At 44.1% G+C, this 26,390-nt stretch overlaps 1 protein-coding gene across 3 annotated transcripts in view; it reads left to right on the plus strand.

The window, feature by feature from the left end:
* LMBRD2 (LMBR1 domain containing 2) overlaps positions 1 to 25,375 on the plus strand; it is a 29,582-nt gene extending 4,207 nt beyond the window's left edge. Inside the window, exons 3-18 of one of the 3 annotated variants that reach the window (XM_056848172.1) lie at positions 662 to 750; positions 3,481 to 3,576; positions 4,565 to 4,732; positions 5,280 to 5,494; positions 6,180 to 6,250; positions 8,127 to 8,240; positions 10,069 to 10,252; positions 11,067 to 11,248; positions 12,005 to 12,138; positions 12,447 to 12,552; positions 13,901 to 13,998; positions 14,906 to 15,009; positions 20,826 to 20,872; positions 21,807 to 21,912; positions 23,657 to 23,789; positions 25,308 to 25,375. In XM_056848172.1, coding sequence (XP_056704150.1) covers positions 662 to 750; positions 3,481 to 3,576; positions 4,565 to 4,732; positions 5,280 to 5,494; positions 6,180 to 6,250; positions 8,127 to 8,240; positions 10,069 to 10,252; positions 11,067 to 11,248; positions 12,005 to 12,138; positions 12,447 to 12,552; positions 13,901 to 13,998; positions 14,906 to 15,009; positions 20,826 to 20,872; positions 21,807 to 21,912; positions 23,657 to 23,789; positions 25,308 to 25,368 — 1,908 coding nt within the window. In that variant the 3' untranslated portion in view covers positions 25,369 to 25,375. The remainder of the gene's footprint in view (positions 1 to 661; positions 751 to 3,480; positions 3,577 to 4,564; positions 4,733 to 5,279; positions 5,495 to 6,179; positions 6,251 to 8,126; positions 8,241 to 10,068; positions 10,253 to 11,066; positions 11,249 to 12,004; positions 12,139 to 12,446; positions 12,553 to 13,900; positions 13,999 to 14,905; positions 15,010 to 20,825; positions 20,873 to 21,806; positions 21,913 to 23,656; positions 23,790 to 25,307) is intronic. The other 2 variants (XM_056848174.1, XM_056848175.1) reach the window with 2 other exon arrangements.
* Positions 25,376 to 26,390: the final 1,015 nt, after the last annotated feature.

Genomic DNA, 26,390 nt, shown 5'->3' on the forward strand with positions numbered 1-26,390 from the left:
ACTGAATCAGACCTTTGGTTCACCAAAGTCCGTATTGTCTACTCAGGCCAGGAGCGGCTCTTCAGAGTCTCAGGTCTTTCACATCACCTACTTGCCTAGTCCCTTTAACTGGAGATGCCGGGGATTGAACCTGGGGCCTTCTGCATGCCAAGCAGATGCTCTGCCACTGAGCCACAACCCCTCCCTGACACAGAGGCAGGCAATGGCAAACCACCTCTGAACGTCTGTTTCCTTGAAAACCCTACAGGGTTGCCATAAGTCAGCTGTGACTTGACCGCAAAAAAAAACAAAAAAAACATAGACAGTGGTTGGCCAAGCCCAATTCTGTTCCCTTCCAGTTCTGTCAAACCCTCTTGCTTGGCATTCCTTTGCTCTGTGGGGCTTTCTCCTCCATCAGCATAATAGTACTGATCCTGAGCACGCAGGCCGGCTCCAAGTACTCAGACCTGTGCTCTGCTGCTGTCGGTCAGTGAGTTCCTCTACCATAACAGATGGTAAAGCTGTACCAAAAATTACAAGCAAAGAAGGTTATTTGATTTGGTTTTGAGGTAAAAATGAACATTGGGTTTAAGTATGTTTCTAAATTGACTGGTGCCTTTACATCTTCCATTCCCCAAAATTGCACTTTTCTCTAACTACCAACATTTATTTTGTTTTCTAGACTATATACAATCGATGTAAGCATGCTGTGAATTCTAGTCCATCTGAAAGTAGCATCAGCAATGGATCTCAGGCAATTCCTACTCCAGGGTACAGAAAACTGATATTTCTTCATAAGCTTGTTAACAAAATAGTTTCTGTGACTAGAAAATATTTTGGTTATCAAACAATAAAATGCTTCTCTTTCTTCTAAAGAAAGTAGCATCTCAGTATGACATAAAGGTATCTCCTGCAAGTTGTGGATGAAAAAATGATGACTGTTTCATTTAATAAGGCATCTCCACCTTTTTAAGAAATTTGCTTGTTCTTTTATACATAGATTTATTTATGTAAAGTACTCTGCTACTCTGGGAAAGCTCAGGGCAGTTTGCATATGTAATTTTTTCATAATTCAGTGGATATTCTTCCACTTCCTGTTTTCCTAGCATATTTTCTAGCCACTCAAGGAAAGAAGCCTTAGGCAGCTTTGCAAAAATGCTTGAAATTGGTGAAGAAAAGAATATTACACTTGCTAAGCTGCATTTTTCAGTTTTGGGTTGCATAGTTGGCAATATTAAAAGTGCTGTTTGTTGATCTCAGAGGCTGGGGATGAAACATACGAAGGAGACTATTTTTATTGTATGTGAAACCCAAGCACACAATTCAGGCATTATTAAAAGCGCTCTTTGTTGATCCCAGCAGTCGTGATGAAACGTATGAAGGAATCTATTTTTATTGTACGTGAAACCCAAGCACACAATTCAGCCCAGAGTTAGACACACATGCAATGTCTTGAACAGTTGAAATCAACTTTAGCACAATGGATTTCAACTTTAAGCCTGTGGGAAGCAGAACAGATGTATCATTGGGACCTAATTTCAGCCCTGATCAGGCCTACGTTTTGTGTGTAGGTTAAATATATCAGTAGGGCTGCTTATCTTCTGTTCCAGACTTAAACTTTTTTTGCTCAAGAGAGTTTAGTACCGTTTTGCTTGATGCCAAAGAAACCAGTCCTTTTAAAACATTTTATTCCTTTGAGTCAGTAGAAGATACTTGCTCTTCAACTGCAAACTCATGACAATTCAAATGTTATGACCTATAATCTACCCTTGGAAGGGTGGAAGTTTTTATTAGGGTGTGCTAACAAAATAATTGCAGTTGAGCTGCTATTCTGAGCCAGTGCTTGACTCTGAAGTAATCAACTTAATTTGCATGTATGATTTTCATGATGCCACAGTCGAGCCCATTACAGTATTTGCTTTAGATGTTTTCTTCTTAAAAATATTCCTTTGATTATTGTTGTTGCTTTAAAAAAATAGCAAACAGCAGGTATTCCTAAATAAACCATAAATGCTCCATTTCTGACTGGTTTGTGGTAATGACCGTGCTGCATTGACCATGTATAAATGTGTGATCTGTTTGTAGCTCTAAGGTAGTAAAGGGAAGATATCGTTGTTGTTGTTGGTCGGGAAAGAGCGGGTTAGAAATATAACTTCGGCCTCAGCGTGCCTAACAATCATAGAAATGCACAGCCATACATTAATTAATTAATTAAAAGGGGAGGGGCCGTGGCTCAGGGGTAGAGCATCTGCTTGGCATGCAGAAGGTCCCAGGTTCAATCCCCAGCATCTCCAGTTAAAGGGGCTAGGCAAGTGGGTGATGTGGAAGACCTCTCTACCTGAGACCCTGGAGAGCTGCTGCTGACTTTGGTTGACCAAGGTTCTGATTCAGTATAAAGCAGCTTCATGTAAAATAAAACAATTAAAATCTGAGTCTTAACAGAAGGTGCCAAGATGGTAATCCCCTTTATCCTATGGGTGAAGCAACAGGAGACACAACGGTATAAAAGGGGCCCAAACCTTAAGGGAGCCCAGCCAGGGGGTGGCCAAATTGATGAAGAACTTTCGCTGTTCCTCAACCACAGGCCCGGTGGAACAACTCTGCCTTACAGACCTGTGGCATTGAACTAAATCCCTCAGGGCTTGGATCTCACTTGACAGAGAGTTCCACCAAACTGTTCCACCAAAAAAGCCCTGGCTCTGGTTGAGGACAGCCGGATATGTTTCGGGCCAGGGGTCACCAGCAGGTTGGTTCCAAACAAGCGCAGCGCTGTTTGAGGGGGGGGGTATACTGGGAGAAGCGGTCCCGCAGATACAATTACTGCTAGAAGGCCACTGGAGATTGCCCCTCTTTCCTCTCAAGGAGTACACCATGGCAAGGGGAAGACCTGATTGTAGCCATCATCCAGGAAAAAAAAAAGATCTGTAGGATCCCTGCTTTCCCCCTCCCTGCCAGGAAGTACTATGTTTCAAGTGTCAGTTCTTGACTGTAGTGACAGGGAAAAGAACATGGAATACTGTTATATGCGAGTGTTACTTTTTCCCATGGAAATGCAGGAGATTTTCTCCTTGTATGAAGTAGCCTTTAGTGGTATCAGCTGTGCAGGTACCATTAATATTGTATACCATGTCCACTTTGCATCAACTTTATGGGCATTTATTATGTAGCTTAAATTCCAGAAGAGCCAGTGCACTGTAGTGGTCAGAGTGTCTGATTAGAATGCGGGAGACCCAGATTCGAATCCCAACTGTGCCGTGGAAGCTTGCTGGGTGACCTCAGGCCACCGCTCTCAGCCTAACCTACCTCGTGGGATTGTCGTGAGGATAAAATGGAGGAGGGGAGTAAGGTGGGGTATAAATGAAGTAAGGGAATAAATAAGACGGTGATGCTCCTTTGTAGTCTTGTCAGTAACATGTAATCTTTGCTGGAATAATTAAAATATTGTCAGGAGAAAAGAGTTGTTCTTTGAAACCAAAATTCGTTTTGAATCTTTCTTTACAGGAACCGTGAGTGTTTCAAACCATGGAGCTATATTCCTCCTGGAATCATGCCCGTCTTCTGGCGTGTCGTATACTGGACATCACAGTTCTTAACCTGGTAAGGAACTGTAGAAACCTCTGAAATGTTTGAATCAGTTCCAGGTAATACGGTCGAAAAAACCATCTTGCTGGCCTCCCTCCCCCCCCTCCTTTTTATGTTATGTTGTCTGTTATCTTGAGGGGGCAACCTGCCGCTTGTATCGGGCGGTATGAATATGAGTGTAATTTAGGCAACAAACCTGAGTTGCTGAGTTTTTGAGTTTGAGGATGATTTTAATTTAGATTTTATTGTTTTAAATTCAGAATTTATTGTTAATTTTATTGTTTATTATTATTAATGTATTTTAAATGATGTTACCTGCCCTGAGCCTGGCCTTGGCCAGGAAAGACAGGCTATAAGTTGCAAAATTAATAAATAAAATAAAGAAATGGTTTTCTGTAAGGGTCAACACCCTTATACTGTATATTAATATGAGAACTTTTTGGGGTGGGAGGGAGTTGATCTAAATGCTTGAGTTAAATTGTGCTCAGAGGGAAGCAGCAGGTTTCTTAAGAATCTTCCTAGCTACTTTTGCTGCAACCAAATAAGTTGCCCCTCATGTGTTTAGCCGGCTTCATGATAATCACATTTTCCTTGTGAATGGATTCATGTAGTTTTAGGGGGTTCAGGAGTGATATCCATAATTGTTTTCCAAAACTGATGTTGGTGTTTGGAGAAATATATGTCTGATAGATTTCAGGTGCAATTTAGAAGGGGTTTCAACCCAAAGAATGAGTTTTAACAGTTTTAACAATCCGGCTTTGGAGGGCAACTGTTTGGACTTTTACAAATGTGTTATTTCTGTCTGTTTTAGCGGTATTTTCTGTGCTTTTAAAATGTGGTAGTTCTGTTGCTGTTTTGGGTCCCGGTCTCCTGGCCAGAAGGTGGAGCTATAATTTTTTAAAAAATAAACAAGTTAGATAGAGAATTTCTTGCAATAAAAGAAAAATGGAGGATAGCTGAGATGGAATGGTTTTCCTTAATTAATTGTCTTGTTCCCTCCTAGGATTCTGTTACCCTTCATGCAGTCATATGCTAGGTCAGGAGGCTTTTCCATTACTGGAAAGATTAAAACTGCATTAATTGAAAATGCAATATACTATGGCACATACCTTCTGATATTTGGAGCATTTTTAATATATGTGGCCGTAAACCCAAACTTCAGCCTGGAATGGTAAGATCAATAAACTCCTTGGGACAGGGGCTTAGTAATCACAGCACTGCTTGTCTTCTTTAAATCTGTGTTATTGTCTCAGTTTTTAAGTCTTTGTATGATTATGTGTGCAACTCAAAACTTTTTTAAATAGTTTTTTTTTCAATGGGACAAAACAGGCCATGAATCAAGGGCCAACTTCAGCGACACCCAGAGCCTCCTCCATGGGATCTTTTCTTTGAATAGCAAACTCCCATAAGATACCACAACCTGCTTTTGAAACAGTTTCAGAAGTGGTTCACCACTTGACACAGAAGATCCTGCCATAAGATCTCTGTCATGGGGCAGAGGAAACGGTGCAAGACGACAGAAACCTATATTGATGATTTTTCCATTGGGGTTACTGTGCAGTGCTTTGGATTCTTTGAGATGGTGGATATCCATGGAGATACAGCCGTTTCTCAGCTGTGTGAGAAATGAAACATTTAAAAGTGTTAAGGTAGAAATGGATGGGTTATCTATCGCTCAGGCCTGCGACAAAACCATTGCCTACTCTTTTCTGTTGTAGGAACCAACTTCAGACCATTGGAATAGCTGCTGCCAACACTTGGGGCCTCTTCCTTCTCGTCTTGCTGTTAGGGTATGGCCTGGTTGAAATTCCACGTTCTCATTGGAACGGAGCAAAGAAAGGCTACCTTCTGATGAAGACTTATTTCAAGGCTGCTAAGCTGATGACTGAGAAGGCAGATGCAGAAGAAAACTTGGAGGATATAATGGAGGCAAGTAAATTGCTGGCCACACGCAATTCAGAGTGGAGGACCACGTCTGTGGGTGGAAGAGAAGGAAGCGGTTTCTATTGATCTCCTTTTGCCCAAAGCTTTAATGGTTGGTACTTGGGGTGCTGCCCTGACCTGGATGGCCCAGGCTAGCCTGATCTCGTCAGATCTCGGAAGCTAAGCAGGGTCAGCCCTGGTTAGTATTTGGATGGGAGACCACCAAGGAAGTCCAGGGTTGCTATACAGAGGAAGGCACAGGCAAACCACCTCTGTTCATCTCTTGCCTTGAAAACCCCATAAGGGGTCGCCATGAGTCGGGGGTGACTTGACGGCACTTTACACACCATTGGGATGCTACTTGAGAGCAGTTGACTTCCTCCTTTTTGCCTGTCTTCTGCTAGGAGAGAGAAAAACCTTTAGCACTACATGTTGGAGTTTTGCCGAGCCCAGACCCTGAAATAAAAAGGTTATTTCTTCACATGGTGAAAAGAAATCCCACAGTATTCTTTTCTAAAATATTACAAGCTTATTTTCATTGTACCGTGCCAATCTACTCATGAACGTCATAACAGAGGGGAGTAAAAATGCAGAAAAACTACCCTGAAGACCTTTGCAAGGTGGAAAGATGAGGTATAAACGTGTTAAGTTAGATAAATACATTTGTGATCTTTCCCTCTCACGGAAACAGGAAGTCCGCAAAGTGAACGAGAGCATTAAGTACAACCACCCCTTAAGGAAATGCGTGGACACAATATTGAAAAAGGTAACTATAATGTGTTATATTTTGTTTGGAAACTGTTAGGTGTGTGGAATCACAGAACTGGATTCATAGTTGTGCTAATCACACGTTGCGCTTCTATGTGACTTCATTAAGAACAATATTCGAGTCTGCACGTACTATCATAATTATTTGGATGTTACTTTAATGATATCGCCTGGCCTTCCATTCTGGGACAAAAAGGGAAGCACTTTAACAATACAATCCAAAGCACGGTTGCACCTTTCTAAGTCCATTGAAATCAGTGCTCTTAGAATGGTGTAACTCTTTTTAGGATTGTGCTGTAAGTATCTGTCTAATATGTTGTGTCACAACAGAAGATAAGGGAAATATTTGATACTGCATAAGCCTAGTAAACAGCATGATGTAACATCACCCCATGGGTCAGTAATGACCCGGTGCTTGCACAGGGGACTGCCTGTACTTTTTTTAAATCTATGGGACATAATTAAAAAGATACAATTTCTGCCCTGTGTATTCCATTTGTTTATTTTGAATTAATTCAAATGTAATTATAGTGTAAGACAAAACAATAGTCTTTAAACATCATTAGTAGATAATGTATTCACTATTATAGAGAGAAATGCAGGGGTGCACGCGGGTTTGTTTTTGTTCTTGACAGATAGCATTAACATTCAGTCCATTTGAGAAAAGTCGGGAGCTCCTATGTACTCAACAGAAGGCAAGCAGTAGCGTAATCAGTTGGAATCTTTCCTGGACAAGGGCCATGGGCCAATGATATTAACAGGAATTGCACAACAAAACATGCTGATGAATTCCCATTTATTTGAGTGCCACAATACTAGAGAACGTCCTTGTAGATAGTATCCTTTTAAGGAACTGCAGTAACACCACGAATTCCATGCAGTGCTGTTGCATACCTGGACCTCCTTTACAGTCCGTCCCCACTGGCTGGACTTTAGATCCAAAAGAGCACTGCAGGATTAGCACAGCTCTCGCTCCAGTCCCAGCAGCACAACTCCACAAAGACACCCCCTCTAACCATAAGAGAAAAATCACTATGGGGGCTACCGTAACTCCTCCCTCAAGGGACAAGAGGAGACAGGATGTAGTTAATAAACTTCTCTGCTGCATTCTCAACAGGATTCCTAAAGCGGTGTACAGATTAAAACATTTTAAGCAAATAATCGTCAGTGATATACAATACAAACAATTCAACACACACAGTGAAGCAGCAACATAAAATTTTGTCAGCAGTGAAATATGTGCCAGCATATATACAAGAAAAAAAGTAGTACAAATTGAGGATGGGCTCAGCAATCAACACAGGCCTGTGTGAAAAGAGATGTTCTAGCCTAGCACTGAAATGGTTTAGTACCAATGGTGTGTGTGGTGGTGTGGTGGTTAAGAGTGGCAGACTCTAATCTGGAGAACCGGGTTTGATTCCCCACTCCTCCACATGAGCGGCGGACTCTAATCTGGTGAACCGTGTTGCTTTCCCCACTCCTACACATGAAGCCAGCTGGGTGACCTTGGGCTAGTCACAGTTCTCTTCGAGCTCTCTCAGCCTCACCTACCTCACAAGGTGTCTGTTGTGGGGAGAGGAAGGGAAGGCGATTGTCAGCTGGTTTGATTCTCCTTAAGTGGTACAGAAAATCGGCATATAAAAACTAGCTCTTTTTCAATCAGATGGTTTCAGAGAAGAAATTCCATAGGTAACTCTACAGGTCTCTTAAGTGGACGATCGATCTGTACATTGGAGGTGCAGAGAAGCTGTCAGGCAGCAAGGAGAGGGGATAAATGGGCTGTAAACTGCTTTGTTACTTGTTGAAAGGTTGGCTTTAGTAATGAGTGTCATGCTGGAGATTTGTGTTTGAGGCATATCATCTTTTCACCTCAGTGCCCTACTGAGTATCAGGAAAGAATGGGTAGAAACATGGATGATTACGAAGACTTTGAAGAAAGGCCTAATACGTACCCAACAGAGAAAAGTCTGGTCAAACTTCATAAGCAGGTAACTAGATAACTTTATTGAAGCATGTGAATTGAATTGAATTAGAACTGTTCTATTTTTTTAAAGATTCATATACCGTATATACCCATGTATAAGCCCACCCGCTTATAAGCCGAGGTGCCTAATTTCTCCCCAAAAATGGGGAAAAATTAGGCACCCGCGTATAAGCCGAGGGTCGGCTTATAACTCCTCCCCCCCCCAGCAGGCTTACCTTCACTCCAGGCCCGGCGAAGGCGGTGGCGGCGGCGGGCCCCCCGCAGGAGGCTTCCCCAGGCCGTTCCTGGGTGGGGGGAGCCGGGTGCGCCCGGCGGCGGCCGCGCGGCCTTCCAGCGGCCGCACGAGGCTTCCCCAGGCCAGTCCTGGGCGGAGGGAGCCGGGCGTGCCCGGCGGCGGCCGCACGGCCTTCCAGTGGCCGCAGGAGGCTTCCCCAGGCCAGTCCTGGGCGGGGGGAGCCGGGCGCACCCGGCGGCGGTAGCCGCACGGCCTTCCAGCGGCCGCAGGAGGCCCTCACAGGGCGCTCCTGGCCGGGGGAAGCCACGCGGGCCCGGCGGCGATGGCGGCGGCGGCAAGTTGCCCCCTCCCTCCCCCCCTCCTCTACCGTATTGACCCGCGTATAAGCCGAGGCCGGCTTTTTCAGCCCTTTTTTTGGGCTGAAAAACTCGGCTTATACGCAAGTATAGACGGTAAACCCTTTCATATATTTTCCTAGTTATTAACTTGCTTTGACTTTGGGAGTTCTCTGTACTCTTTGCAAAACAGTTTGCTCATTGAACTAGGTAAGCTGACCATCTGACCTATATAATTGTTGTAAGACATTTTTACAACTTGTACTGTGTTGCAAACAGAGGTGATATAGGGCAGAATGTGAGAATATTCAACCCCAACTTTGCCAGGAAGGCCGAAGAAAGTGGTATTTGCATTAATTGAGTAAATATGAAATGAAAAAAGTGACAATGGAAGGCAAATGCCTGTGGTTTTAATTATATGTTACAAACACTACTTTTAAGGGTGGGAACATAAATTCATAAAATAACAGGGTTGGAAGGGGTCATATGGGCCATCTAGTCCAACCCACTTCTCAGTGCAGGATCGGCCTAAAGCATCCCTGAAAGTGTTCGGCCAGCTACGCCTCGAAGACTGCCAGTGAAGGGAAGCTCACCATCTCCCTAGGCAGCTGATTCCACCACAGCCAGTACCTTTCCACCCATAATTTAAACCCATTATGCCGAGTCCTGTCCTCTGCTACCTACAGGAACAAGCTCCCTGCCCTCCTCTAAGTGACAGCCTTTCAAATACTTAAAGAGAACAATCATGTCCCCTCTCATCCATGGGGTTCCCTTCTTTTGTCATCAGTTATCCTAACAGTAACATGGCTGGCTCCCATTGTGATAATGAAAGCAGGGAAACCACGCCACCCACCGGTACATATCTGGCTGATTTCCCCAGTATTTTTTAAAAAAGACTTTGTAAATTAACCAAAAGAGAAAATTTCCAGCATGGCACAGACTGAATTTTTTTCAAGAGGAACCAGATGTTAAGACCAGCTGCCAGGTGAAAGAAGAAGCAGGGTGTAGAGGGAACCAGCCTGTTCAAGTCCCAAATACCTTATAAAATCCTACAGGGAGAGAGTCTTAATTGTCATGGGGCCATGGGGTTCCTAACTGGTCCCCAGTTTGTATTAGTAAGTACACTATATCTCCTCCACCCACCCCCATTCATAGGTCTATCTGAGCAATTTGCTGGTACAGCATGTTTACTGTTTCTTAACTCCCCGTCCCTCCGGCTGCCGTTGTCATAAATAACTAAAACACAGCCTTTGTTTCCTTAGGTAATCTATTCTGTTCAGAGGCATCGTCGCACGCAGGTCCAGTGGCGGATTCTCTTAGAGCAAGCCTTTTACCTGGAGGACGTGGCAAAAAACGAAACCAGCTCCACGCGTCAGTTTGTCCATACTTTTCAGCCCCAAGAACCTGAAAGCAAAGTTACCCAGTATTTCTATACGCCAACTGTTGGTATGTGCTGCCGTGCTGATTGTGGAATACAGAATGCCCCCCTCCCCCGTCTAAATGCTAGGAAACTAATAGCCAGCGTGGTGTAGTGGTTAAGGTGTTGGACTAGGATCTGGGAATCCCAGGTTCGACTCTCCACTCTGCCGTGGAAACTTCCTGGGTGACCTTGGGCCGGTCACACACTCTCAGCCTCTACCCTGGCAAGTATTTGGATGGGAGACCTCCAAGGAATACCAGGGTCGTGACACGGAGGCAGGTGATGGCCACCTCGTCTCTTACATTGAAAACCCTAAGGGATTGCCATAAGTCAGTTGTGACTTGACAGCAGGGGAAAAAGTACACATGAAGTTGCCTTATACTGAATCAGACCCTTAGTCCATCAAAGTCACTATTGCCTACTCAGACTGGCAGCGGCTCTCCAGGGTCTCAGGCAGAGGTCTTTCGCATCACCTACTTGTCTAGTCCCTTTAACTGGAGATGCTGGAGTTTGAACCTGGGACCTTCTGCATGCCAAGCAGATGCTATACTACTGAGCCACAGCCCCTCCCCTAAGTAACGAAAGGTCCGTGAGCTCAGTGTCCGCACTCATGGAGGAACCCCGTCGTTTCAGTGAAGCCATGCTTCCCAAACCCCTAGGTGCACCAGGGCGCATGCGCACACAGCGTAGTGGGCTGTTAGGGGAAACATATAACTCTGTGTTCCTCTCTCTGCGTCATGCAGTTGCTGTTAAAGGAAACGGACTTCTGCATTTCCTTCCTTTGCTGACTTCTCGTCTAATGATTTCTTTCTGAGCCTGTATGTAATTATCCTTTTCCAGAATGGTATTGGGAGTGCCTCCTGCGGCCGTGGTTCCACAGGATTCTTGCCATTGCTTTGGCCACATTTTCCATCATTGTCGTGTGGTCGGAGTGCACTTTTTTTAGCACAAACCCAGTTTTGTCGCTGTTTGCGGTCTTCATACAGCTGGCGGAAAAGACTTACAACTATTTCTACATAGAGGTCAGTTGGATAAGCACTTATTGTTACTTGAGACTTAGTAACATAGGTTTTGATTATTGCCTTTTGTTTGTAAATTGTTACTACCCAGTATTTATATAGTTGCACGCTTTTAAGTCCTATATACAACTTTAAAAAAAATAAGAATTTGTTGGATTTAAGTCATTTTAGTTTAGTCAGACTGGGATAGACCATCCACAGATTCATGACTTGCAGCTTTACTTTTTCTCAGCCCAGTCATGGGATCTCATCTCCAGCCTTTCACTCCCACCACACCATCATCACGATCATTACCTTGTTAAATTTTGCAGGGAACGTGGTTGTTTTTGCTAGGCAGCAAACCCCGGTATTCTTGGATTTCACTATTCGCAGTGATCCTGGGAAAGATCATGCAGATGGCAAGGATCTACTTTGGTGGTCCATTTAACTGATTTAGATGGCCGCAGTTGCCCTGAGTCTCAGCAGGTGGCTTTCTTTTTAACAGCAGGTGCCATTAATTGGACCATGAATGTTCCTTGTTTGCCAAGCATCTGCTCTCTTAATTTATGCCTGAAGATAATGCTACTGTCCTATGTTTTCTTCCAATGTGCAAATATTATCTGCACGCATGTTTAGTTAGTCTGATTCCATACGCCGTAATACCTTTCTACCAAGAGTGTGTAAACAAGCGCTTAAGATTACCTAATTTGCTTAGTAACAAAGCAGCAGCCCATCTCTGCACTTGAATGCAACCTGAATTTCTTTGTCTATTTTTTGTAGATGGCGTGCTTCTTTACCATCTTTTTCCTAAGTATCTGTGTTTACTCCACTGTCTTCAGGATTCGTGTATTTAACTATTACTATTTAGCGTCGCACCATCAGACAGATGCATATAGTTTGCTTTTCAGTGGAATGTGAGTAGTCAGCTAAGTTTGTTACTTGAATTACCTTAAATAATTAAAGATGATAGAAATAAAAAAGCACTTTAATATACTTGTTCATAGCACAAGCCTGTTCAGAGTATTATTTTTTTGCCATCAAGTCACAGCTGACTTACGGCGACCCTTTGGGGTTTTCTAGGAAAGAGATGTTCAGAGGTGGTTTGCCACTGCCTGCCTCCTTGCTTTTGACGTTGGTGTGTAATTGAGTTATAACAACCCATTAATGGAGGAGGAAGATGCCAAAGGAAATTACTTCAATTTTTTCAATTACTTCCATGCAGGCTGTTTTGTCGTCTGACTCCTCCATTGTGTCTAAATTTCCTGGGCTTGACTCATATGGATTCGTCAATTTCTCACAAAAAGACTGAGCCAACTGCATATACTTCTGTAAGTAAACCAACACAATAAATTGTGCTACAGTCTTTCATGGCAGATGTTGAGATGCTGTTTTACTGGACACATGTCTTTTAGCTGCTTTTTCACAAATTCTAAATTGGTTTTGAAGTAGTGTTCTAAGTGTTTTGTCAGCGTGGGGAGAGCCAGCGTTGTATAGTGGTTAAGAGCAGTGGTTTGGAGCGGTAGAGTCTGACCTGGAGAACCAGGTTTGATTCCCCCCTCCTCCATGCGAGCAGCGGAGGCTAATCTGGTGAACTGGATTTGTTTCCCCACTCCTGCACATGAAGCCAGCTGGGTGACCTTGGGCTAGCCACAGCTCTCTTAGAGCTCTCTCGGCCCCACCTACCTCCCAGGGTGTCTGTTGTGGGGAGGGGACGGGAAGGAGATTGTAAGCCAGTTTGATTCTGGTAGAGAAAGTCAGCATATAAAAACCAACTCTTCTTCTATATTTTCATAACATATTTCCAGGCTCAGCCGCCCTGAGCCTGGCTTGTGCCAGGGAAAGGGCAGGATATAATAAAATAAAAAAATATTGATTTCAGAAAAAAATATTTCAGAGCTGGATAATTGCAATAACACAACGATGAAGATACCCAACAATATGCACAGATTTTGCATTTCTAGCTTAGAATCATAGAGTTGGAAGGGACCACCAGGATCATCTAGTCCAACTCCCTGCACAATGCAGGAAATTCACAACTACCTCCCCCCCACACCCCAGTGACCTTTACTCCATGCCCAGAAGATGGCCAAGATGTCCTCCCTCTCATGAACTGCCAAAGGTCATAGAATCAGCATTGCTGACAGATGGCCATCTAACCTCTTCTTAAAAACCTCCAGGGAAGGAGAGCTCACCACCTCCCAAGGAAGCCTGTTCCACTGATGAACTGCTCTAACTGTTAGAAAATTCTTCCTAATGTCTAGATGGAAACTCTTTTGATTTAATTTCAACCCATTGTTTCTGGTCCGACCTTCTGGGGCAACAGAAAACAACTCAGCACCCTCCTCTATATGACAGCCCTTCAAGTACTTGAAGATGGTTATCATATCACCTCTCAGTCTTCTCCTCTTCAGGCTAAACGTACCCAGTTCCTTCAACCTTTCCTCATAGGACTTGGTCTCCAGACCCCTCACCATCTTTGTAGCCCTCTGGACACATTCCAGCTTGTCTACATCTTTTTAAATTAGATGAATTCTAATGGAATACAGGGCACACTGCCTTGAGGTTATAGCAAGAAAATCATATGAGCAGCAATCAAAATGGAACTATAAAAATCTTTACAACTAAGACAAGGCCATACTAACCTCTGTTGCTTTTTACTCCCCTCTACCTCCCTAGATTATGGGATCGATGAGAGTATTATCCTTCGTTGCAGATGGATTTTATATCTATTATCCCATGTTGGTTGTTATTCTATGTATTGCTACTTACTTCAGGTAAGTGACTGCTAGGCCAGGTGTGTTTTGTTTGCTTAGATATTGATTATTCCACAACAGCTGTCTGCTTCTTCTTTTGGGGGATATTGCTGGGCACATTTTCAGCATCCTACAAGACAGGAAATATCAGGGTGGATGCTACTATCCTCCAGGTGGCCTTCCTCCAGCCTAAGGAGCCTTCTTCCAACTTAAGTGGCTCTTCCTCCAGTGAGGAAAGCCAACGTGGTGTGGTGGTTAAGAGCGGCAGACTCCAATCTGGAGAACAGGGTTCAATTCCCCATGCTCCACATGAAGCCTGCTGGGCGACCTTGGGCCAGTCACAGTTCTCTCAATCCATGCGGAGGCAGGCAGTGGCAAACCCCCTCTGAACGTCTCTGGCCTTGAAAAGCTTACGGGGTCGTCATAAGTCAGCTGTGACTTGACGGCACATTCCTCCACCACCTCCAGTGAAACAGACACTTAATTTGGAAGAAGGCGGCTTAGATTAAAATATTGTCGAAGGCTGTCACGATCAGAGTTCATTGGTTCTTGTAGGTTATCCGGGCTGTGTAACCGTGGTCTTGGTATTTTCTTTCCTGACGTTTCGCCAGCAGCTATGGCAGGCATCTTCAAAGGAGTAACACTGAAGGACAGTGTCTCTCAGTGTCAAGTGTGTAGGAAGAGTAATATATAGTCATGATGCAGATTAGTGTCTGCCGCTCATGTGGAGCAGTGGGGAATCTAACCCAGTTCTCCAGATCAGAGTCCACCACTCCAAACCACCACTCTTAACCACTACACCACGCTGGCTCTGTGTTCACAGACTTGCCCTAAGTAGAATTTTGAGAACATAGTAACAACAGAGGCATTCTGCATTTCTGCTTCCTCCTTTGAGCAATAAAAACATTTTTATCATTTATTTTATCAGTTTAGGAACTCGGTGTTTGAATCTTCTGGGGTTCCAGCAGTTCATGGGAGAAAATGAGATGACCTCAGACTTAATAGATGAAGGAAAAGAATTAATCAGAAGAGGTAACATGTATTGTATATATTTTGCTTTGCAATACGTTCTAACTTCATTGAGTACAAAATCCCCAAACTCTTAAACTGTAGTTCCTCGTTGCTTTTTGACCTCAAATTCCCCTCTTAGAGGCACTTGGTCTCAAAGTGTCATCAACAGGACTTTCCTGAAAAGCTCACGAGAAGGGCATGATAGAGACAGGCATCCCATCTGTCTTTTAGCAAGCGGTATCGGTAGCCCATTTGTGTCTTGCAAATGTGTAAGCGCCCAGGCCCTTGTGAAAATGCTGCTTCTCACTCTGGGAGAGGAGGCCATCTTAAGTGTGGGTGTTTCCTCTTCCTCTTGTTCCGGGAGGCAGGACCTAAAAATTTTTCTAACTGCCTATCTCTGGAGGGAACGCCCCCGCCCTTTTCAGTCTTGTTCCTGCCTCGCTCCGGGAGAGCAGTGTATTCACAGCTCTCTTACCCGAGCTATAGAACAACCTATTCTATTCCTTTTACTATCCACTTCTATTCTATCCTAACTATTTCAAAAAACAAAACAAAAACCTTTATTCTTTACTCTATCTCTTATCTGTCCTCTCTCTTCTGAGGCAGGGCAGAGTAGTTATTCTCCCGCCAAAACAAGATGGCGACCGAGCAGTCTGATAATTTTATCTCTGAGGGAGATTTGGATCCGGGTTTACTACAGGCTATGCCTCTCACCCAGGATCTGCCTTCTGACATTCACTCCGGTGATTTGAAAGGCAAAACTAAAAAAGCGGGGAACAAGCGCAAGAGAGGCGGCTCATCCCATCACGGCACCAAACGCCTCCTCACCGCCGCTCGTGCTTCTGCTGCGCTTGTGGCTAAATCCCCCAGGAACCAAGATCGCTCCTCTGATACCGGGAACGGCCGGGGAAAAACAGCGACTTCGGTCGTTAACCCCGTGGTTCAGGCCGTAGGCGTCTCGCCTCAAGAAGATCCCGGGCAGAGCGTCCAAGAAGCTGGTAATGTGATCCCCTCCCCTCCCCTTCCCCCACAGCCGGCCATCCCAGCCGCAGGAGAAATCGCGCTGTTAAGAGCGGAGCTAGCGTCACTAGTTAAAGACGCTTTTACTGAGGGACTGAGAGCAGCTCAGCTTTCTTCCCCGGCCCCTTCTCTTAGTGGCATGCAAGCCGGTATGCAAGCTCCGTCTCAGGATCAGAACCTTTGCGGTCTCCAGGGAAACAGCCAGGCGGGCGGCGGGGAACAGACTTGCCCGCATACATCACAGGGGGGGCGGTGGTTGGCCCACAAAAGCAGCCCTAAAGGCAGCTTCATCCTCTCAACCCCAGCAAACTGGGCAAGACCCTTCTCCTTTCTCTTCTGATAAGGATGATTCCGATAGAGAGGAGGGCGAGTTCTCCTCAGAAGGAGAGAACCCTTTACCCCAGCCAACCAAACAAACCAGGCTCTTTGAGGCTGAGGATTTTCAGCCATTTTTAATAAAAGTCCTGGCTGCATTAGATCTTTCTGATGATTCTACCCCCTCTCAAGAGAAAAAGAAAGGGGCAAAGGAGTTCTTTCATTCATATACTGTCACTGATAAGGTGGTACCTGTACCTGATTATTTTTTGTCTCTGCTAAAAGAGGAATGGGATAAGCCCATGGGGGGGAAACAGTTCCCTCAGACTACTAGAAAACTGTATAACATAGCCAGTAGTGCTGCTGAATTATTAAAGATCCCCCTAGTGGAAAATCCCATTACTGCACTGCATACCTCTGACACAGTTACAGGGGAAGGGTTGGTTTCTGTAAAAGATCCTGCTGACAGAAAGACTGAATTGGCCTGTAACAAAGCCCACGAAGCCTCAGCATTAGCCATTAGCTCCTCAATTACATCTGCCTTAGTGTCCAGGGCAGCTATAGTCTGGACTAGGAAGTTAGCCAAGCTGATCCCAGAGGAGGATAGAAGCGCTCTGGAAGGAGTATCTAGAATCCATAAGGCAGTCTCCTTTTTGGCTGATTCCACGCTGGATACCATGTGTTTCTCAGCAAGGGCCTTAGCCACCGAAACAGCTGCTAGGCGGGCTGTATGGTTACGCCCGTGGCAAACCGAACACAGGTCTAAAGCAGTTCTAATGGGTTATCCTTACGAAGGAAAGAAATTGTTTGGGGAAAAATTGGAAGAAATATTAGTGGAATCAAAAGATAAAAAGAAGTACCTACCCAGAAGCCTCCGTAAAGAGTCAAAGGGGTTCCCTAACCCTACTTCCTTTCGTCCCTACCATCCGTATTCGCGGTACAGACCAGAACAGAGCAGAGGTCAATGGAGTTACGGAAGGGGATCCTTTCATAGGGGAGGGCGCTTCTCTAGAAATTCCTCCAGAACCCAGAATTTCCAAAGTGACAGAGGCGACAAGTCCTTTAGTCAACCAAGGCAGTGACGCCAGACAGCAACCGGTGGGGGGCAGACTCAGCCACTTTCACAACCAATGGTCTACTTCCCATCCAGACCATTGGGTATTACAGATTGTCTCTCACGGTTATCAAATACAGTTCTACAAAAGACCAGGAGATCGTCTAGTTGTGTCCCCTGTGTCTCGTCAACCAGAAAAAAGGCTCAGAACCTTAGCGGCCATCCAGCACCTGTTGGAGATCAAGGACATAGAATATGTGGTCCCCTCGGAACAATCGTTGGGCATATATTCCGTGTTCTTTACCGTGCCAAAAAGAGACGGAGGATGGCGGGCCATCCTCGATCTGAAATACCTCAACAAGCATGTAACATACCAACGCTTCCTCAGGTTTCTACGCAACGGTCATCACTTTCTAGTCAACCAGAAGAAAAGCCATCTCCCCCCCACTCAACATCTGCGCCATCAAGGGGTGTACATCGACACCGTCGCCAACACTCTGGTTCTTCCGCCCGACAAGATCCGCAAGATTTGCACTCTCACGAGGACAACTATGAAAGCATCCACAGTCCGCCTCATGACCCTGGCAAAATTACAGGGCCTAATGATTTCATGTATTCCGGCGGTGCAGTGGGCTCGACCACACTCCAGGTCTCTTCAGTGGTTTCTCAAGATTTACCAGAAGGATATTCTGATAAAGAGAAACAAGTCTCTTCTCCTTTCTGCCACGACAAGGCGCAGTCTCAAGTGGTGGACAATCCTAGGGAATCTTCAAAAGGGGGTCCACTAAATACGGCAAATGCCGGTGCAGCTATTCACGGATGCATCTCTTACAGGTTGGGGAGCCACCCTCCAGGGTCAGCCAGCACAGGGCACGTGGTCAACCCAAGAAAAGTGAATGAGCATCAACGCTCTAGAGATCCGTGCAATTTATTATGCCCTCCTGCACTTCAAACATCACCTGACCGGAACAGATCTGCTGGTGAGAACGGACAACGTGGCAACCAAGGCTCACCTAAACAAGCAGGGGGGCTCCCGATCCTCTGCTCTACACAGGGAGGCTCTAAAGATCCTATCCTGGGCGGAGACCAATCTATACTCCATCACAGCAGAGCACATTCAGGGAGTTCTCAACGTCAGCGCAGATTGGCTCAGCAGACAAGACCTCAGCGAAGCGGAGTGGGCTCTGAATCGGGACGTTTTCCATCTCCTGACAACTCAATGCGGCATGCCCCTAGTAGATCTCTTCGCATCAAACAAAAACCACCAGCTCCCAAGGTATTACACCAGATACATCCAGGTGGGAGCAGAACAGACAGATGCGCTCACGGCACCATGGCCATCGGGGCTTCTATATGCCTTCCCTCCATTCCCGCTTCTTCCCAGAGTCCTCAGACGAATCAATCTCCTTCAAGCCACAGTCATTCTTGTGGCACCCTACTGGCCGCGTCGTCATTGGTCCCCCACTCTAATAGAGATGTCCATTGCAAAACCGTGGACGCTTCCGCTTCGACCAGATCCCCTACTCCAGGGACCGATTCTTCACCCAGATCCAGACTGGTACAGGCTGACCGCCTGGGTATTGAGAGGAGTCGCCTGCTGAAGCTAGGTTACGACCCAGAGATAGCGGAAACCATACTTGCTGCTCGAAAACCGTCTACAAAGCGAATATACAACACTACGTGGAAGGCCTTCGTGAGATGGTGTCAAAGAAAACATCTTAATCCCATCAAACCTACTACCTCCAACATCCTGTCTTTTCTGCAAGATGGACAAAGACAGAATTTATCCCCAGCGACTCTACGTCGTCAGTTAGCGGCAATTGCTACCATTGTCCCAAAAGTTTCAGACTATCCTCTGTCTAGTCATCCCCATATTAAAGCCTTTTTAAGGGGACTTACCTTAATCTCACCTCCAGTTAAACACAGGTTCCCTACCTGGAGCCTACATACGGTCCTAACAGCCCTTACTCAACATCCATTTGAGCCTTTAAGAAACATCCCATTAAATTGGTTAAGAATGAAGACTCTATTTTTAACAGCTGTGACATCGGCTAGGAGAGTTTCCGAACTGGGAGCTCTATCAGTTAGACCAGGTCTTTGCACTTTTCACAAGGACAAGGTAGTCCTTGCTCCTGACCCTTCCTTTATCCCGAAGGTTAACTCCCGTTTTCATAGGGATCAGGACATCATACTACCCTCATTCTGTCCAAACCCAAAAACCCCAAAGGAGAAAATCTGGCATACCTTAGATCTCAGAAGGGCCCTTCATACATACATTGACCATACCAAACACCTAAGAGTCTCAGACTCTCTCTTTATCAATCTGGCAGCTCCAAATAAGGGAAAACCCATGTCCCGTGCATCCATCAGCCGCACAATCACCAATTGCATCACTCAGGCTTACAAAGCAGCCAAAATTGCGGTCCCTTTGGGATTGACAGCACACTCAGTCAGGAGTGCGGCCTAATCAGCGGCCTTTACCCGCAGATCTCCCATAGAGGAGATTTGCAAGGCCGCGACGTGGTCCTCAATTTCCACGTTTGTGAGGCACTATAAACTTAATCTTTTTGCCTCAGCTGACGCCTCCTTTGGCAGGAGGGTTCTCCAGAGTATTCTCCATGACGTCTGATCCCACCCGGGCAGGGACAGCTCTTGTAAGTCCCACACTTAAGATGGCCTCCTCTCCCAGAGCGAGAAAGAGCCTTGGTTACTCACCGTGAAGGCTTCTTCTGCTCTGGGATACGGAGGCCATCTTGCCCGCCCAGACGTCCTAGTAATTCAGGAGAATGACATTCAATGGTGTTTTCTACCAATAAAGAAGTTTCTCTACACAAGGTTGGGGTTAAATGCAGTTCTTTATTATTGTTGTTACAGTTAAAATACAAGTTAAAACTTACCTCAAGCATTTCTGCCAGGCTCTTTTCTACAATGCTTTATCTTTTTATGTCTCTGTTTAATGGTAACACTCCTTGCTCGGAAAGTCTTAGACTGAAAAGGGCGGGGGCGTTCCCTCCAGAGATAGGCAGTTAAAAAAAATTTTAGGTCCTGCCTCCCGGAACAAGAGGAAGAGGAAACACCCACACTTAAGATGGCCTCCGTATCCCAGAGCAGAAGAAGCCTTCACGGTGAGTAACCAAGGCTCTTTCTACACACACACCTGTCCCTTTGTACTGTAGTGACTTTTGTCTCCCTTGTGTATGATATGCCTGAGGCTGCATTGAATCCATTCCATATTGCAGTTCTACTAGCGCTCCTGCAGCTGATTTACAAAGCTTTAATTTGGCAGTACGGTATTCATTCCTCCATCACACTTGTCTAAGTATTTAGACTCCTCCATCCAAATAATCCTGTTCCCAGATTGTGCTGTGTTATGTAAAAAACAATTGGCTGAATTAATAATTTATGCTTATCCCAGCGTAAATTTAAATGTGTCTATTTTTCTCTTTAGAAAAAAGGAGACGGCAAAGGCAGGAGGAGGGTGAAAACAGAAGAAGGGTAAGCGGACTGGACAGTATTTTTCCGAAGTCCATAAAAGTAAAAAAAATACAGTTTGAAATTAAATCTTCCATTGCTATTTGAGAGAGTTTTTGGTTATTTAAGTTACTATGTAATACAGTCCTATGCAAAATTAGGAATACTGAAGTTTATTAAAATCTCTGGGATCCTAGATGCTTAACTATGCAGCTTTAATCATATTATTTAGAACTTTGTCAGTATGTTTCCCCGCGGTCACCCCCACCGACTGCTTTGGGGCTTCCTTTTGATTATGCATGCCTTTTCACTCTCCCTGCATGTTTTGCCCACATTTTCCAGATTCTGGCTCAAACAGCATCTGGAAAACACAGGCAACACACAAGGGGAGAGCGATGCGACTTCTGTCAGGCGGAAAAGGCATGCATGATCAAAAGAAAGCCCCGAAGCAGTCAGTGGGGTTGACCGCAGGGAACCAACCCTGCATAAAAGGCCTTAGAATGAAAGATAGCCTCACTTTTCATTCGCTGAAAGTGTGTCCTGCAGAATTCCACCATGTGGCTATTTATAATTTACCAGTGTCTTCCAGGGAAACAAATTGTAAATTCTAAAAAGTAATAGGCAGCTCTACTGCCTTCTCTGATAACCAGGCATTTTTTTCCATCTACTATTTCACTAAGTTCTGATAAGAGAGTTACTAAGCCCCACTGAGTAGACCTGACTAGGATTCTGAGTAACCTTGCTTAGGAGGACACTCTTAAAGACCTAGGCTTATTGGTTTTGTTCTTTCTTTTTTTAAAAAAAACTAGAGTTAGTTTCAGAATATTGGAGATTACCGCTTTAATATAGTTAGAAGAATATTCTGGTCATCTTATTTAGATGGTAGAGGGATCGTTCTTTAACATGGAGACTGTACATGCGTGTGTTTTATGTTTTTTGTTTTATGTTTTTTGATCAGGAGTGGAAAGAACGATACGGGAACAGCCGTGAAGATTCTGCTAGGAACCGAAATGTTCAAGCAGAGCAAAAAGAGTCTAGCTTCACAGAAACTAACACAAATAGACGTAAGTATTCTCTGCTTTGGCTGTAACTAAAATGCAAACTGCCTTTGGCTTTATACTACTGCACTTTGTTTTTAGGTTGGGTTACTTTCAGCCATCACAGTACATCAGCCTATTGGATATTTTCTCATTCAGAGACAGACCTTTTCTGGGATAGGTTGTTGCCACTGAAGGATCATTTACCGTTCTTTCTCTCTGCCAGATGAGTCTCTTTCTGAAAGCAAGAAAGGCCTGCAAGTCCAGCACCGAGGATCTCATTAAGTTATCAGTTTCTTTTATAATCTGCCTTTCTCATTGAGATTCAGGGTGGATTTTTAAAAATACGTAACGCAGTTCAGACAGCAAGGGCCTTCTATAAACAGAACTGGAAAAAACAATGCAAATGAAAAACTGTCTAAGGCATGACATACCATAATTTACAAAGGGAGTTACAAAGGCAGAGGATATTGCAGTAAAAAGGGGATAATATGTGCAGTAAACATTGCAATAGGCTACAATATTATTCCTTATAGAAGCGACCTCCTGTTCTGTTCCATTAAATAACTCACATTTTGATTAGGTGGGTATAAAACCAAGCATGAGGTGAAATATGGTAGAAAGTTCAGTGTTTGATTTTTACCTTGGAGAGAGACCAGAGAAACTAAAAGTCCCGAACTCACAAACAACAGCTTTTGCTAGAGCACTGGTTCCCAACCAGGGGTCCATGGACCCCCAGGGGTCCGCGAGAACTAAATTAAGGTCCGCGAAACAAAGTTATAAAGCCATAATAAATTAATATTTTCAATTAAAAGTTCTCTATTATAAAATATATATTCAAATATTATTCTAAGTTTAATGTTTAACTAACAGTTATGATTAAAGTTTATTTTCAAATTCTCAGAATTTTTATTTTGAACCTTGGGGTCCCTGCACTGAACAAAAAAGTCCTAGTGGTCCCTGGTCAAAAAAAGGTTGGGAACCACTGTGCTAGAGCATCAAATAGCACTTGCTGAAATGAGCAAGGAGAAATGGAGTCGGTGACTTGTTTTTCCACTGCCATTTTTGCAGTTACCTTGTGGTGGAAATCCATGCGCAACCCACTCAAGTTGTGTTGAGAGAGGTCACTGAAAAGTTCTCAGCTTAAGGACTTTTCAGCAATTCGATGTAATTTAATATAAGGCTTTCTGAATAACCAGATGTCCTTCCTCTTTATCTCTGTTTTGATCAAATCATTATCTGCTATCTTCAGGGTGGAATTTGGCGTAACAATTTGTTCTTTGTGTCAGATACTACATGGAAAATTTACGGGGCAATCCTATGCAGAACCACTCCAGTCTAAGCCTATTGAAATGAATGGGCTTAGACTGGAGTTAACTCTGCATAGTACTGCACTGTTAGTGTCCTGTTTGCTACAGCTCATGAACTGTTCTGCAAAATCCATGCAGTTTTTTTTTATCTCCAGAGCATTCTGAAGAACAAAACATATCTAAATCTGTGGGCAGTAGGAGAAGCCAGCCAACCTGCCAATGTGTGAACAAGAAATTGAAAACGTGCTCTTGGTCAAAAAAAAAATTAGCTATCAGAACAGCATTTTGGGGGATTCCAGCATGAGTCTTGCCACTGTGACTCCCATTAGTTTGGTACATGGTTTTACTTGCACAATATTAGTGCATTATTTCACACAATCCTAATCAAGAGAGAGTCTCCAGCATGCTTTTCTTTATTATTTGTCTGAAATACTGTAAAACATTTTTTGTGTGTGTTACAGCAGTTGCATCTAAGTACACCAGAGCAAATGGGAGGAATGAAAGAGATAGAATCGAGCTGCTACAGGATGCGGAACCCTTAGATTTTAATGCTGATTCCATCAGTGAAGATCCTCTTGACTCGGACTCAGGAAGGTGAGGAATATTTAGAGTTCAAAACGCAATTGGAGGAGGGAGGGGTATCTGCTAAAATCCATGAATTATTATTTCCTTCACCCATCAGGAATGTATTCCTGCAGGTTAGCCTAGCGCAGAAAGGAAAATATCCGTGTTTTCAGAGACCTGTTTTATCTGGAATTTGCAAACATGGGCAAAATGCGGGGAAAGGCAGGGGGAGAGCGAGGCAACCTCTGACAGTCGGAAATGGCATGCATAATCATCACAAAGATCTGAATTCGTCAGAGGGGTGACGGCGAGTGAAACACCCATGCATAAAAGACCTAAGTTACTTGCTGGATAACTGATCGGCTGTTTTTAAGACTAATTCTTCCATTTGAATCACTTCACCAAACATTTTTAGCAATGATATATGTTCTAGGATTGACTTTTTAGCATCGGTTATTATAAAGATTATCATCTGCCTAAAAATTTAATTTATAGTTATAAGATTATATTCAAGCCCCTTAATTGTGATCCTTACTTCTCTGTGGACGTAGCATAATAAACAGGTGTGTTTTGCCTCTCTGCTAAATCTGAATTTTCCTGATTAAACAAAATATTCATCTGGGCTTTTTCCCCTCTGGAGTTGTTACAAAATGCATCACTGCACTTTACAAACATCATTCCTCTTCTCTGGAAATTACTTGTGAGAGGCCATTCCAGCATCTATGAAAAGGCAAACTGTTCTCAGTATATGGCAGATATTGGCTTATACTGGGGAAAACCTGTCTGCCATTGAAAATAAAATTTGCTTCTCCATTGACTCACCCTGGCTTCTTTTTCTTGGTCATGCCAGAGTATGACAGACTATTAAGAGCCGGCATATGGACAGGGAGACAAATTGGGGTCTAAGCAGTTGGGAACCCCACAACCCTACTCTTCTGCCACTGTCCTAATATAAGCTCTCAGGCTTGAACACACCATTTCCCCAGGCTCCCTCTATTCTGTTGTCTCCCCCCCCCCTTTATCCATGTCAACTGCTCAGTCTCAAGCAGGGAGGGTTTTGTTGTTGTGGGGAGGAGGGTAAAAATTTTACAAAGTAACGTTTGTCTTTGGCCAGCCCTGATCTACTGCCCAAGTTATAGCCACTTGGCCATCAGGCTTGCTGTTGGAAGGAACAGAATTAGTGCCTGTGAGGAATTTGAGGCAGACGAGAGAGCAGATTAAACTGGGTAATTTCTACACACAAGTCAGCTGTTTTTTTAGCATTGCAAGAAATAAGGTGGCCTAAACTTGTTATGGATATATTTTTTTAAATTAGATCTTACAAAATGCATAAAGTAGGCTGGGATCCTTCAAGGTAAGACTCCTTATATTCTAAACGTTGCTCTGAACCTTCTGCTGTTTGGCACTTGAAGTATAGAGTAGAATTCTGGTAACTGCAGACTTGTGACTCAGCTTCTGTGAGATCTCTTCAGCTGTTGTTTGTTTTTAAGGTTATATAACTTGCAACTCTCTATTTAAGTTAACATAGAGCTTTCTTGTACCCAGCAGGTATCAACCAGGTGGAAGATATTTGTCAATGTCGCGAAGCCGAATATTTGATGATGTCTAAGCCCATGGAACCCTTGAGTCTCGCATCCGTTGCTCTTTTGGTAACATATCCTGCAACCAAAACAACTTCTCCAAAAAATGAAGGGTGGGGAATGAAGGAACTTTTATTTCTTAGAAATGCACTTTGTGTATTTCTGTGATGGGTCAAACATTGGTCTCCAAAACGGGGAACACCTCAGCGCAGTGCCTTTCCCTTTTTTTTCCCTCCTTCAAAAACCCGTTCCATTGCTGTGGTAATGAGACGATACTTGTGTGAGCTATAGGTAGGCGCAGAGGATAGAAGGAAGGGTTTGATATTAAAGGGAGCAATAGGTTGCTAGGCAGAGAGCATAGTGGCAAAGAGTCTGGGTTCTTGGCCCTGGTGTTGGTATTATACTGGAGATCTCTCAGAAAGGGCTGAGAATCCTCTGCTACAGTTCACTCGTGCCGGAAGCCATGGCGTGATATGTAAAAGACAGACAGCATCTCGCAGTTTTAGATTTGGATCAGGGAAATAATTCTAAATTAAAGGGTAATGTTTCATTTTTTAAATAAACCAGTGTAGAGCTCAAGCTGAGCTGTCATTTTTATACTTTCACGATTATTTTGGGTTTTCCTTTGGGGGAGGGAGGGAAGACTCTTGATTTTTGAGAAGATAAACTGCAGTCTAATATAGTCGTATCATCAATTCTAATACAGAACAGTTCCTCAGAGTACTGTATTTCAGTGAAAGCTTGTGGACAATCTATACAAACTTTGGATGTGATTGAGAATACTGGGCTCTGGTCGGGTCATAGGCTGGTCTTCGGCTCACGTTCTTGAAGAGCCGGAGAGATTTAAGTGCAAATCTGTACAAAATAATTTGGCATAATCTGAAATGCCAGCACGTCAGTCACCAGAATGAAGAATGATTTCTGTCCATACTATATGCATATGAATGGTTTTCCGCATGCACGGGCACAAGGGCCCAGCAGAATCGTCAACAGTTACCAGTACCGTTTTATACTTTAGACTTGTACACGCTAGCACGTGTTCCTTGAAACC

This window comes from Euleptes europaea, chromosome 4, assembly GCF_029931775.1.
Source record: "Euleptes europaea isolate rEulEur1 chromosome 4, rEulEur1.hap1, whole genome shotgun sequence".
Taxonomy (NCBI): Eukaryota; Metazoa; Chordata; class Lepidosauria; order Squamata; family Sphaerodactylidae; genus Euleptes; species Euleptes europaea.